At 37.5% G+C, this 13,008-nt stretch overlaps 1 protein-coding gene across 1 annotated transcript; it reads left to right on the top strand.

Moving 5' to 3' along the window:
• Positions 1-2,286: 2,286 nt before the first annotated feature.
• On the top strand, positions 2,287-12,286 carry LOC127624097 (protein angel homolog 2-like). Its single transcript, XM_052098755.1, has 9 exons — positions 2,287-3,141; positions 4,478-4,953; positions 5,038-5,267; positions 8,739-8,808; positions 8,979-9,400; positions 9,506-9,614; positions 10,409-10,457; positions 10,802-10,968; positions 11,598-12,286. Exons 1-9 carry the CDS (start codon positions 3,092-3,094, stop codon positions 11,747-11,749), a joined length of 1,725 nt encoding a protein of 574 aa, XP_051954715.1. The 5' UTR covers positions 2,287-3,091; the 3' UTR covers positions 11,750-12,286.
• The last annotated feature ends 722 nt before the right edge of the window (positions 12,287-13,008 follow it).

The raw sequence follows: 13,008 nt of genomic DNA, 5'->3' as shown, positions 1-13,008 counted from the left end.
AAAATGGTTTCAATCAGTACAAAATATCACTATTCCAAATTCTAATGATGATCTCTGTGGCTCAGGATATACACATACAGAGATACGGATCCCACTTCTCCGTATAGAACTTCTGGAGCCAGAGTTGATAATGTAAACATACCAAAAACAAAAATGAATAACAATATAGAAAACAAAAAAGAAAAGAAAACAGCAGCAGTTCATCCCTGCAGCTTCTATGCAGACAGACACCTTCTGGTGAGCCGATTAGTTCATCAAAAGTGTTGGAGATACAGCCATAATTACAGCCGCAAATACACAGGCTTTATACAGTATGGAACGGCTGACTGGACGAAGGTAGCAGTTGGCCAGCGGAGCTCGATAAGAGCCTCGCACAAACAATCGTTTGAGAACGGAAGCGTCCAATACCAGAAAGTGGGAGGCCATTAGATCATGACGCGCATCTAGGCGGCACATAGCTGCCCTAATATACCCCACGAACGCACGCTGATAGGCTATAAAAACCCACCTAATACTGAGGGGCGTGATACAATAAAACAGACAGATGCGCTGTTATACACGCACTGCATAATGCAAGTCGCATTATAGTTGATATTATGCATAAAAAGGGAAAGTCACAGTTATACACAAATGACAAAATGAGGGGAAATACTACAAGACAGTAGCCTACTCTGTCTCACTACACATGCACAGATCATGGTAAATACCATTAAATGAATCTTAAAATAAAATATATAAAACCTATAGCCTATTATCATAATATAAATAATATGAATGTTAATACTTACAATGAAGCTCAGTGCAAACAAATAACGTAACAGACAGTCGACCTATTAAACATTAATTTAGCCGAGAGAGGTCTAATATTAATATCGAATTAAGCTTTTATATGTACATTAGTAGAACTTAATAGTTTTATTAATTAAAAAATCCACGCAAAGATTCAGTATAATTTCTGTTATGCAAACTCTCAGTCCTAAACCAAAGTCATTCAAACTTTATGTTCTTCTTCACTGAAATATGGCACGCCTTAGCTTCTGTTTCCATGACTCGTGGATTCGGCGATCTGCTGAGAATGCCTTTCTGAGGTACCCGTGAACGCGCACAAAAGTGTTTCAAAATATTGGTTGAGTGAACTAACACCGCACAGGTGTTATGAAACCAACATACCTAGAGTAAGCAAGGAATGGGTTAATAAACCAAGTTCAGGGTAAGCAAGGGTAAATTAATCCTGATTTCTGGAATACACCCCTGGGAAAGGATAAATGAATACAAATAATGTCATACTGCAAAAATTATGTCTTTGCATTTATTTTAAATGCAGTATATTGTTCAATCAAAAACAGCTGTTGTGTTTTGACATGGAATATGATCATACTGCAGTCAGAATATTATTATTTATTGTATGTGGCTTAATAATTTCAGCAGTAAAGGCACATTGCATGTCTAATGGTAGTTTTTCTTAGGCTTTAGAAGGGTGTATGTGAGTATGTGTATTCATCAACCTGTTGCATGTCTGACATGATCATTGAACTTGTTTTGCTGATATTTCAGAAAATAAAACACATAATTGATTCACTGTAAATCATAGATAAACTATGTATAATAACTTTTATTAACATTAAAATACATTATTATATTCTAGAATCTTAAAAGATTATTAAAACTGCAGCGCTGCCTATTTGCTGCTCGAAAGAACCCGGAAACGCGGTTTCTTGCGGTGTGACGTCAGAGTAATGTAAACTGTAAGGTTAATTTTACTCCCATCTGGTGGTCAAACAAATTAAGTGCACATAGTAAACTGTGGCTGGCAACGTTTTGAATCAATTCAATTTATCTGTTATATCGTTTTCGCGTATTGTTTACTAAATTGTTTATAAATAAATAACCAATTAAGGATAAAGCTTCAAGGGCTTCATACATGAGTTAAGAAGGTTATAATGTTAAATAAAATAAAACCACATTATATGAGAGTAAATGTATTAATGATTATTAACGTGTAGATTGAAAAATAAATATGTATGTGGTCTGGGTAGTAACACTTTACTAACAGGGGAGATTAATGTGCTTATGTTACTGCACTGGGTTCAATGTTTTTTTGTTTGTTTGTTTGTTTTCGCTTGTTTTGTACCAGGGACCACTGATCTACAGGGACATACGCAGTCACGTGGCTTCAGTCGAAAGACGTCGTCACCATGTCACGTGGTTTTCCCCAAACCCAATCAAGCCCCGATACAGTGCTTACGAAATGTGTCGCGTTTCGAAGCTTCGGTGTTGAATGTCCCACTGACGCTACTTAAACAGTTTTGATAATGAATGAAATCAAAATGAGAATAGACATCACGTCGTGTAACACATATTAAACAGAAAAAACACGATGCAAATCTATAATTGATGTAACGTGAATGTCAGCAACCAGACTGTGTGTGTTATGACTGGTACAGGTTACTGGTAGAATATTTAGGATCCTAGAACGTTCTTTTGAATGACAAGCAATTTATTAATTTGTGGCATTCGCATAGTTTTAAACAAAATAGCACCAAACAACCGACAGAGCCTGCAAGACATGAGCTGACAATATCCAACTGTATTTAACTGTAACGCAGAAAACAGTCATTATTTCTAGTAGCATCGAGTGTTCCGCAGTGTACACACATTTCAGGTAAGCAATACGCATTTTTAGCTTTATCGACACACGCACCGGTGTGAACCGTGTTATATTGTGCTGTGGTTTTATCAACGCTGCAAGTCGCAGTTTACTGCAAATGGATTGCTCTGTGCAACCAAGAATATATTAAATTACAATTCCTTGCCGATATTATTTAATACTTAAAAAACACAAAACAACAGATGTTCATTATACGTTGTATCTATGTAATGTATTCATACATTATATCAAATTTATTTGCTTGAGCTTTACATCGTGTTTTTCGTCATGACGTCATATTTAAACGCCATCGCAGCTGTTTCTGTTTTGCTAGCATGTTAGCATGTAACAATTCACACCAAACATGTTTTTGCGTTTGTAAATGGGTTTACTCAGCTTAAAGATGGTGCCAGTAAGAGCGGTTTTATGATAAGAGGACGTTAAATGTCCCGACACACACGTTTAAACTATGTCAGACCAGGTGTTACCCAAAAGTAAGTGAACTTCATTCCTTTTTTTATTGTGATTATTGCTTTGGCTGCTTGTTGTAAACACTGTAACAATATTTGCTACAACATTATAACAAATATTAAATGTCAGATTGTATTTATAATATATCAGTTGTATAATTAATATATTCAGCTATGTATATACATGTATGTATCTTTTTATTCCCAAAATAATTTAAAAGCACAATACATGTTCTGGTGTTGTGTTGAACTCCGTTTCCCAGTCGGGATCTGTTTCCCCACAGCAGATCTGTATAGGGGGAACAGTATCTGATGGTAACGTTCTCCAATGTCATAATGTGTTCCCCATGCACAAACCTTAGCTTAACCTACACTACCCTGTCTACCCTACCTACCCTAACCTACTGTACCCTACCTACACTAACCCTAACCTGCACTACCCTACCTACCATTACCAGAACCCCATACCCTATTGGGGCTAGGGGAAAACCGATTCCGAGGGGGAACACAATTCGATACAATTTAAGCTCTATCGACAGCATTTGTGGCATAATTTTGATGACCACAAAAATAAATTTCGACTTGTTCCTCCTTTTCCTAAAAAAATAAACAAAGCAAAAATCTGAGTTACAGTGAGGCTCTTACAATGGAAGTTAATGGGGTCAATCCATACATTTTTAAATACTTACCATTTCAAAAGCATAGCCACAAGGCATTAAAAGTGCATGTGTTGACATGATTTAAGTGTGACAAAATCTCTTACTAACCTTTTATGGGTAAACTTACATCCATTTACATTTATGCATTTGGCAGACACTTTTATCCAAAGCGACTTACAGAGCCCTTATTACAGGGTCGATCCCCCCGGAGCAACCTGGAGTTAAGTGCCTTGCTCAAGGACACAATGGGGGTGACTGTAGGTATCGAACCAGCGACCTTCTGATTACCAGTTATGTGCTTTAGACCACCACCACATCCAATTTTAAACTTAGTTGCATTGACAGTATATCTCCGTAAACCTTAAAATGGATGTAAAATTATGATTTAAACAGCATTGCAGCTCTAATAATACATGAGTTTTAACAGAAGAATACATATAAGTGCTATTTTAAAATTATAAGCTTCACATTTCTGGCTTTAAACCCTCTAAACATTGGCCCCATTCACTCCCATTGCAAGTTTCTGTCTGTAACCTTAATTTCTTGCTCTTATGTTTTTTAAGAAAAGGAGAGATAGGTCGTAACATGTCCACCAAAATATAATTTTTATTCTATTTAGTGTTACTATAGTAAAACTATAATACGTTTTCAAAAAGGTTTGATTTGTGATGTAGAGAATTGGGTTGTCTTTTTTCTTGCAGTCATCCCATGTTTGGCCGTTACCTGAGCACAGCGGGCTCTCCGCCAGCTCAGACTGTTGTAAGCCACTGGAGACAGTGGTATCAGCCTGGTCATTTATGTTGGACACGACCACCACACCTGCAGCATCCCTCTCCCTTCTTCAGCACAGTCAGACACCCCGCTAATAGGCTTCTGAATCCCTACAACTGGGGCTCCTGGAGGCAAAGTGGGATATTGCCACACACTCACCCCAGACGAGGCCTTCATCTTTCTAGAGGTTTGATGGACTGCTCTGATAGGGAGCCACCACAGAAGAGGAGGAAGAGTACTGAGGGGAGGTTGCCAGGTGAAAAATCTTCACATTCACCTAAATATTCACCTCCAAAAGGCAGCAGGAGTTCAGGAGGAAGTCCTGAATGGCTTCGGAATGTAACTGCCATTCCAGTCCCTCCTGGGAAATTTCTTTCAAGCCCAAAGAGAACTGTGGAAGTACCAGGTGATGCTTGAAATTTATATTTTGGTACTGCTACTGATTTATTTGTGCATAAATTCAATTTGACCAGCTCTTGTCCATTCACAGAGTTAAAGAGACAGTGGGAGGATCTTTCTCACCTCTGTAACGTTACGACATCTGCGAAAGGGGGGAGACAAAAATGTCCATTTGATTTCTCTGTGATGTCCTACAATATCCTCTCCCAAGACCTGCTCTGTGATAATGGTTACCTTTACAGACACTGTAGTCCTCCTGTACTGGACTGGCACCATAGGTTTCCTAACATAATGAAAGAGCTGGAACAGCACAGTGCTGATGTAAGTGAACGTGTACATTATTTCACTTTGCAGTAATAATGAGATTCTTGTTAGTAATTCTTATAATTCAAGTAACCACATGAAAACCATTAAAGTGTGTGTGTGTGTGTGTGTGTGTGTGTGTGTATATATATATATATATATATATATATATATACAGTGAGGAAAATAAGTATTTGAACACCCTGCTATTTTGCAAGTTCTCCCACTTGGAAATCATGGAGGGGTCTGAAATTGTCATCGTAGGTGCATGTCCACTGTGAGAGACATAATCTAAAAAAAAATCCAGAAATCACAATGTATGATTTTTAACTATTTATTTGTATGATACAGCTGCAAATAAGTATTTGAACACCTGTCTATCAGCTAGAATTCTGACCCTCAAAGACCTGTTAGTCTGCCTTTAAAATGTCCACCTCCACTCCATTTATTATCCTAAATTAGATGCACCTGTTTGAGGTCGTTAGCTGCATAAAGACACCTGTCCACCCCATACAATCAGTAAGAATCCAACTACTAACATGGCCAAGACCAAAGAGCTGTCCAAAAACACTAGAGACAAAATTGTACACCTCCACAAGGCTGGAAAGGGCTACGGGAAATTGCCAAGCAGCTTGGTGAAAAAAGGTCCACTGTTGGAGCAATCATTAGAAAATGGAAGAAGCTAAACATGACTGTCAATCTCCCTCGGACTGGGGCTCCATGCAAGATCTCACCTCGTGGGGTCTCAATGATCCTAAGAAAGGTGAGAAATCAGCCCAGAACTACATGGGAGGAGCTGGTCAATGACCTGAAAAGAGCTGGGACCACCGCTTCCAAGGTTACTGTTGGTAATACACTAAGACGCCACGGTTTGAAATCATGCATGGCACGGAAGGTTCCCCTGCTTAAACCAGCACATGTCAAGGCCCGTCTTAAGTTTGCCAATGACCATTTGGATGATCCAGAGGAGTCATGGGAGAAAGTCATGTGGTCAGATGAGACCAAAATAGAACTTTTTGGTCATAATTCCACTAACCGTGTTTGGAGGAAGAAGAATGATGAGTACCATCCCAAGAACACCATCCCTACTGTGAAGCATGGGGGTGGTAGCATCATGCTTTGGGGGTGTTTTTCTGCACATGGGACAGGGCTGACTGCACTGTATTAAGGAGAGGATGACCGGGGCCATGTATTGCGAGATTTTGGGGAACAACCTCCTTCCCTCAGTTAGAGCATTGAAGATGGGTCGAGGCTGGGTCTTCCAACATGACAATGACCCGAAGCACACAGACAGGATAACCAAGGAGTGGCTCTGTAAGAAGCATACCAAGGTTCTGGCGTGGCCTAGCCAGTCTCCAGACCTAAACCCAATAGAGAATCTTTGGAGGGAGCTCAAACTCCGTGTTTCTCAGCGACAGCCCAGAAACCTGACTGATCTAGAGAAGATCTGTGTGGAGGAGTGGGCCAAAATCCCTCCTGCAGTGTGTGCAAACCTGGTGAAAAACTACAGGAAACGTCTGACCTCTGTAATTGCAAACAAAGGCTACTGTACCAAATATTAACATTGATTTTCTCAGGTGTTCAAATACTTATTTGCAGCTGTATCATACAAATAAATAGTTAAAAAATCATACATTTTGATTTCTGGATTTTTTTTTTAGATTATGTCTCTCACAGTGGACATGCACCTACGATGACAATTTCAGACCCCTCCATGATTTCTAAGTGGGAGAACTTGCAAAATAGCAGGGTGTTCAAATACTTATTTTCCTCACTGTATATATACAAACACACACACACACACACACACACACACTACCAGTAAAATATTTTGAAATAAAAAATCTTTACATTTTAGAATAATAGTAAAGTCATCAAAACTATGGAATAACATAAATGGTACAATCAAATTATGTTGTGACTAAACAAAATCCAAAATAGATCAAAACTGTGTTATATTTTAGCATCTTCAAAGTAGTCACCCTTTGCTTTGAATTTGCAGACATGTACTCTTCAAGACAACTTCTTGAGGTTTCACCCTGGGATGCTTTTTAAACAGTATTGAAGGAGTTTCCATCTATGTTGGGCACTTATTGGCTGCTTTTCTTTATTATTTGGTTTGGTTGAAGTCAAAAATTCTAATTGAATTACATTTTAGTTTTATAATGAAATAAATGGTGGCACAAATATATTTTTGTCTGCAAAACTAATTTCAAACATTTAAGCATACGCCTTCAGATCAAAAGATTTTTAAGATCATAAGAAACTTTTCAGTCAAGTGTTTCAAAACTTTGTACCGGTAGTGTATGTGTGTATTATATATATATATATATATATATATATATATATATATATATATATATATATATATATATATATATATATATATATATTTTTTTTTTAAGATGGAAAATAATAAGAAAATGGTAGTTAAGAAGTATTTTATTCTTAAGAATGTTTTGTGAATACTGCACCAGTTTGTGTTGGCTCTTTGAAATCAGACTTTTTTCAGAGAATCCAAGTCTTCTATGTGCTTGAAATTCTATGTGCTTGAACTGCAACTGCTTTGTTCACACACAACTTTTCTGGTAAATACCCTATAGGTTGGCAAATGTCCGTATCTGATTTACTGGCATTTCAAGAATTTGACCTTTCAAGACTTGACTTCTAATTTGGAAATGGCATTGATTGAATTTAAGGCAATGTTCTGTTTTGGTTTGGTGTTTGTTTTTTGCAGCAAGATTGAATGATTTTGTTGATATACATTGGCTGCCAAAAGTTTGCAACAATGTAAAGATTTTGCTCTTATGGAATGAAATTGGTACTTTTATTCACCAAAGTGGCATTCAACTGGTCACAATGTATATGGGGTCCATAACACTCTTTTCCAATTATATGTTGTCCAATGTCTGTGTTTCTTTGTCCACTCCAACCTTTTCTTTTTGTTTTTCTGTTTCAAAAGTGGAATTTTCTTTGCAGTTCTTCCCATAAGGCCTGCACCCCTGAGTCTTCTCTTTACTGCTGTACATTAAGTTGGTGTTGAGTGGGTAGAATTCAATGAAGCTGTCAGATGAGGACATGTGAGGTGTCTCAAACTAGAGACTCTGATGTACTTATCCTCTTGTTTAGTTGTACATCTGGCCTTCCACATCTCTCTCTGTCCTTGTTAGAGCCAGTTACCCTTTGTCTTTGAAGATTGTTGTGTACACCTTTGAATGAAATCTTCAGTTTTTTGAAGATTTTGAGTGATGACTGCTGGAAATGGGGCCTGTCTAGATTTGATCAAAAATGACTTTTTTCTAATAGTGAAGGTGCTGTTTTTTTACATCATTAATGTCCTGACTATACTTTGATCAGTTTAATGGCACTTATGATCAGTTTAATGGCACTGGTGAATTAAAGTACCAATTTCATTCCTAAATGGCAAAATCTGTACATTATTTCAAACTTTTGGCTGCCAGTGTATCTGTTGCATTATTTTCTCCATAGATATTGTGCCTGCAGGAGGTGCAAGAGGACCACTATAAAGAACAAATCAAACCTTCTCTAGAATCTTTAGGTACTGAGGACTATATTTATTTACCCTAATGATTTGGTTCTATTTATCAGTATGCTTGTTTGTGTTGTGCTTGTCCTTTAGAATGTTTACTGTATTTAAATAATTTTAGATAAGCAGTCCACCCTTTTGTATCATCACTGTGCACTTGTGCTTCTTTGCTGTTAAAACAGGCTACCACTGTGAATACAAACGGCGAACAGGTCTGAAGCCTGATGGCTGTGCTGTGGTCTTCAAACGTGAGCGCTTCTCTCTGGTGTCCTGTCACCCTGTGGAGTTTCTCCGCCGTGGGATCCCTCTACTGGACCGTGACAATGTGGGCCTGGTTCTGCTGCTGCGGCCTTTAGACCCATATAGCTCTCTTACCAACATCTGTGTGGCCAATACACATTTACTGTACAACCCTAGACGTGGGGACATTAAACTGGCGCAGCTGGCTATGCTGCTGGCAGAGATCAGCCAAGTGGGACAGTTACCTGACAGCAGCATTTGTCCTGTGGTGCTCTGTGGGGATTTTAACTCTGTTCCCTGGTCTCCTTTATATCGTTTTATTAAGGAAAGCAGACTGGAATATGATGGCATGCCAATCGGAAAAGTATGCAGAAACCTTAGAAAAAATTTCATTTTGAATTGTATAATATTATATATTAATTATATATTTTTTAATATCTCTTAATCTTTGATTTTTTTCATCTTGCAGGTGTCAGGACAGGAGGAAAACCCAAGAGGACAGCGTATTCTCACTGTGCCAATTTGGCCTAGAAATCTGGGTATCTCTCAGCAGTGCCAGTATGAAACCCCAACCAGAGGTCATCTTTCAGCCCTTATCAAATATATCACATATAATGTACACTGACATTAAATAAAGATGGCTTCTATTCTAAGAACATTTCTGGACAGTTTTGCCATTGGAAAATATGCAGTCATTATGTTTGCTTTTTGCAATATTTGTTATGATCCTCTGCTACTAACTGTTTACTAGTTAAAGGAATAGTTCAATAAAAAACGATCATCATTTACTCACCCTCATGTTACCCCAGATGTGTATGATTTTCTTTCTTCTGCAAAATGCGAACACAGATGTTTTGAAGAATATCCGCTCTGTACACCCATACGATGCAAGTGATTTATGTCCAAAACTTTGAAGCTCCAAATAGCACATAAAGGTATCATAAAAGTAATTCATAAGACCCCCAGTGGTTTAATCCAAATCCTCTGAAGCGATCAAATACATTTTGGGTGAGAACAGACCAAAATATAAGTCCTTTTTCTCTCTAAATCTTGAAATTAGCTGTTTCATTGGCAATTCGTGATTTCAAGATTGATTTAAATTGTGATCGCACCTTAAGACATTGAAAAAGGAGAAATTCTGGTCTGCTCTCACTCAAAACCGATTGCATCACTTCAGAAGCCATTGGTTAAACCACCGGAGTCTTATGAATCATTTGTATGCTGCCTTTATGTACTTTTTGGAGCTTTAAAGGTTTGATCACCATTCACTTACATTGTATGGACCTACAGAGCTGAGATATTCTTAAAATCTGTAATTCTGGAATGGTTTCAAAGATTTAATGCAACTAAAATGTTTTTATTCCTTTTACAGATTCTGACGTGAGGGATTTAGAACAGGCAGCTTTAGCCGTGCTAGATGGGTAATTCCAATTTCTGTTAATCCATATCTCTACTGTACTGTGATTCATCATGCCAAAAGCCATCCCTATTTCAGAGTGTGATATGATTGAGCTCTGTGCCACTTGTTTCTTTAGACCTTTTGTTGTTCTCCCCTTTCCTCAGCCATCAATGTTTTAAAAGCATGTCTTGACAGTCTGTTCTATTCTGCAAATTTAAAGTGAACTGATTGGACAGCTCAAAGTGAAGTGTCCTATTTACATCCCATGATTCATGGTTCCTAGTCTTTCAACAGCATTTCAAGTCTCAGGGTATCAACCTTTATTTGACAACATTAGTCATTTTTCTCATGTGATCTGCTGTGTAGTTTAACCAAGCCCAGCATTGAGCACGGTTTGAAGCTGACCTCTGCATACTCGCACTACTTAAAAGAGAGCGGTCAACCTGAGATCACCACATGCCACTCACGGACAGCCATTACCGTTGATTATATCTTCTACTCAGCAGCTCTGAGCGACGTGACGGCTCAGCCAGGTGTGATTGGTGTATTCATTAGATTTCCATTGTCCTATTAAATACTTACTGTATGTTGTATAATGTTGTAAGATTGTAATGACAAATCTAAGTAAAAAAAAATTAAAATAGTCTGTAACTGTAAACCGCCATATTAACTTGTTGCATAAACATGTATTTGTGTCAGGAAATATTTTTGGAAAGTTGGTGTGACCTGCTGTGTGACACTATTCTTTATCTAAAACTATTTTAAAAAGCATTTGCTTATTAATTTTTATTAATTAAATATGTAGCGTTTGTCACAAAATATTGAGGGATAACATGAAATTTTTTACGTTTATACTTCAAGACTATTTAAATTGAACAAGAGAAGGCTGATTAATAATAAAAAAAAAGGAATGGTGACAGTCAATTTTAGCCTAAAATCATGATGTTAATAAAGAGAAATCCACAGGCATTGCATAATATATCTTCAATAAGTGCTCTCAGTAGAAACGGATGCCATTAGACTACTAATGTACATTTATACATTACCGCTCCTGTAAGCATGTGACCCTTGATGCTGCTGTTTGCTGCAGTGCAGTACATTCCACAGCTAAGTTTATTCTGCTTCTGGTTATTATGGCACTGTCTGTTTTTCTTTTACACAGAATGCAGTGGGTCACCAGAGAGTGGTCTGCAGCTGCTGGGCAGGTTAGCCCTGGTGGGAGAAGCTGAACTACAGGAGGTCAATGGCCTTCCAAACCAGCACAACTCATCTGACCACCTGCCACTTCTGACACGCTTCCGTCTACACCCTTGAACCGATGTACCAGTACCATACCATGCCTTTAAATCAGTTTGTGGCCAGAAGAGGAATAATGTTTTGGATTTTCAATACGAATACAAACATTTTGTGTAAACTCTTCAAACCCTGCCATGTGTATTGTACACCATCTAAGAAATGACTCATGTCATAAAATTGGAAATGACTTTGATCACATCTTTGGATTAGAGGATGTACAGCAGTGAAGCGTGAATTGGAAGCTTAACTGTAATTTCTGAGCATAGATACCTGATATCCGAGGCATTACGGGGCAGTAACATACACACTGTTTCTAATGGATTAAAGGTGTTTTGTTGTAAAATTTGGCAGCTTTGACAATAATCAAGTCAGCGCATGATGTTTCTATGTATTATGTTTTAGTTGTGACTGATTTTAGGAGGCATCTCTGTTTCAGACCTGCATACATTTTAAAAAGTGTTCATAATAAATTATTTTATCTTCAACGAGCTACTGATACATGTCATATTTGTCTAATGATGCAGAGCTGTAATTTATGGAAAATGTGTCTACATTAAAGAAATGATAATAGAAGTCATATAATTTGTATAGTATTTGTATAGCGCTTTTTGCAACAGATGTAATTTCAAAGCTGCAGTACAGGAAATTAAGCCATAACAGAAATGAATGACTATAATGCCAATAGTAGTTATGTTTAGAACTATTAGTGGTTTAAAGTAGTAAACTAAGTAGGTGTTGTGGGTCAATGGTTAAACAAAATGATTTGTGTGAACTATACGTTTTAGTGTTAAAGTCCTGGAAGTCATCCCGAATGAAGTTAGGAAATCCATGTGATGTAGATCATAATTTTAATTAACTTGCTTTTTAATAAGCTAAATCTATCCCCAAAGTCTAACCCAGCAATATCAAAGTTCCCAACATTTCTAATACATTACACAAATAGTATATCAAGGTTATCAAAGGTATTAGATGGCAACAATTCATCTATTTCACATTATGTAATACAATCAATCGAGATATTACCAGATGTATTCATCACAGGTTTTGCTGCGAAGTGAAGACCCTATACATTTCTCAAGAAAGGAAACTGATGGTTTACTTCATTTTTAAACATGTCAGAAAACAAATGTTTTGAGCTTATTAGAAAAAATCTGATTTCTTCACTAAGACTTGAGAAGACAGCGTGACAGATTATTTTTCCCATGTGGTCTGATTTTTTTTATGGATTTTACATAATTGCCTTTCAAAATGTCTACACAGCACCTCATGTGGTATGT

The sequence above is a fragment of the Xyrauchen texanus genome, chromosome 30 (assembly GCF_025860055.1).
Source record: "Xyrauchen texanus isolate HMW12.3.18 chromosome 30, RBS_HiC_50CHRs, whole genome shotgun sequence".
In the NCBI taxonomy this organism is placed as follows: Eukaryota; Metazoa; Chordata; class Actinopteri; order Cypriniformes; family Catostomidae; genus Xyrauchen; species Xyrauchen texanus.
Note: the sequence above shows the minus strand (reverse complement) of the source record. Positions and strands in the feature narration are given on the sequence as shown.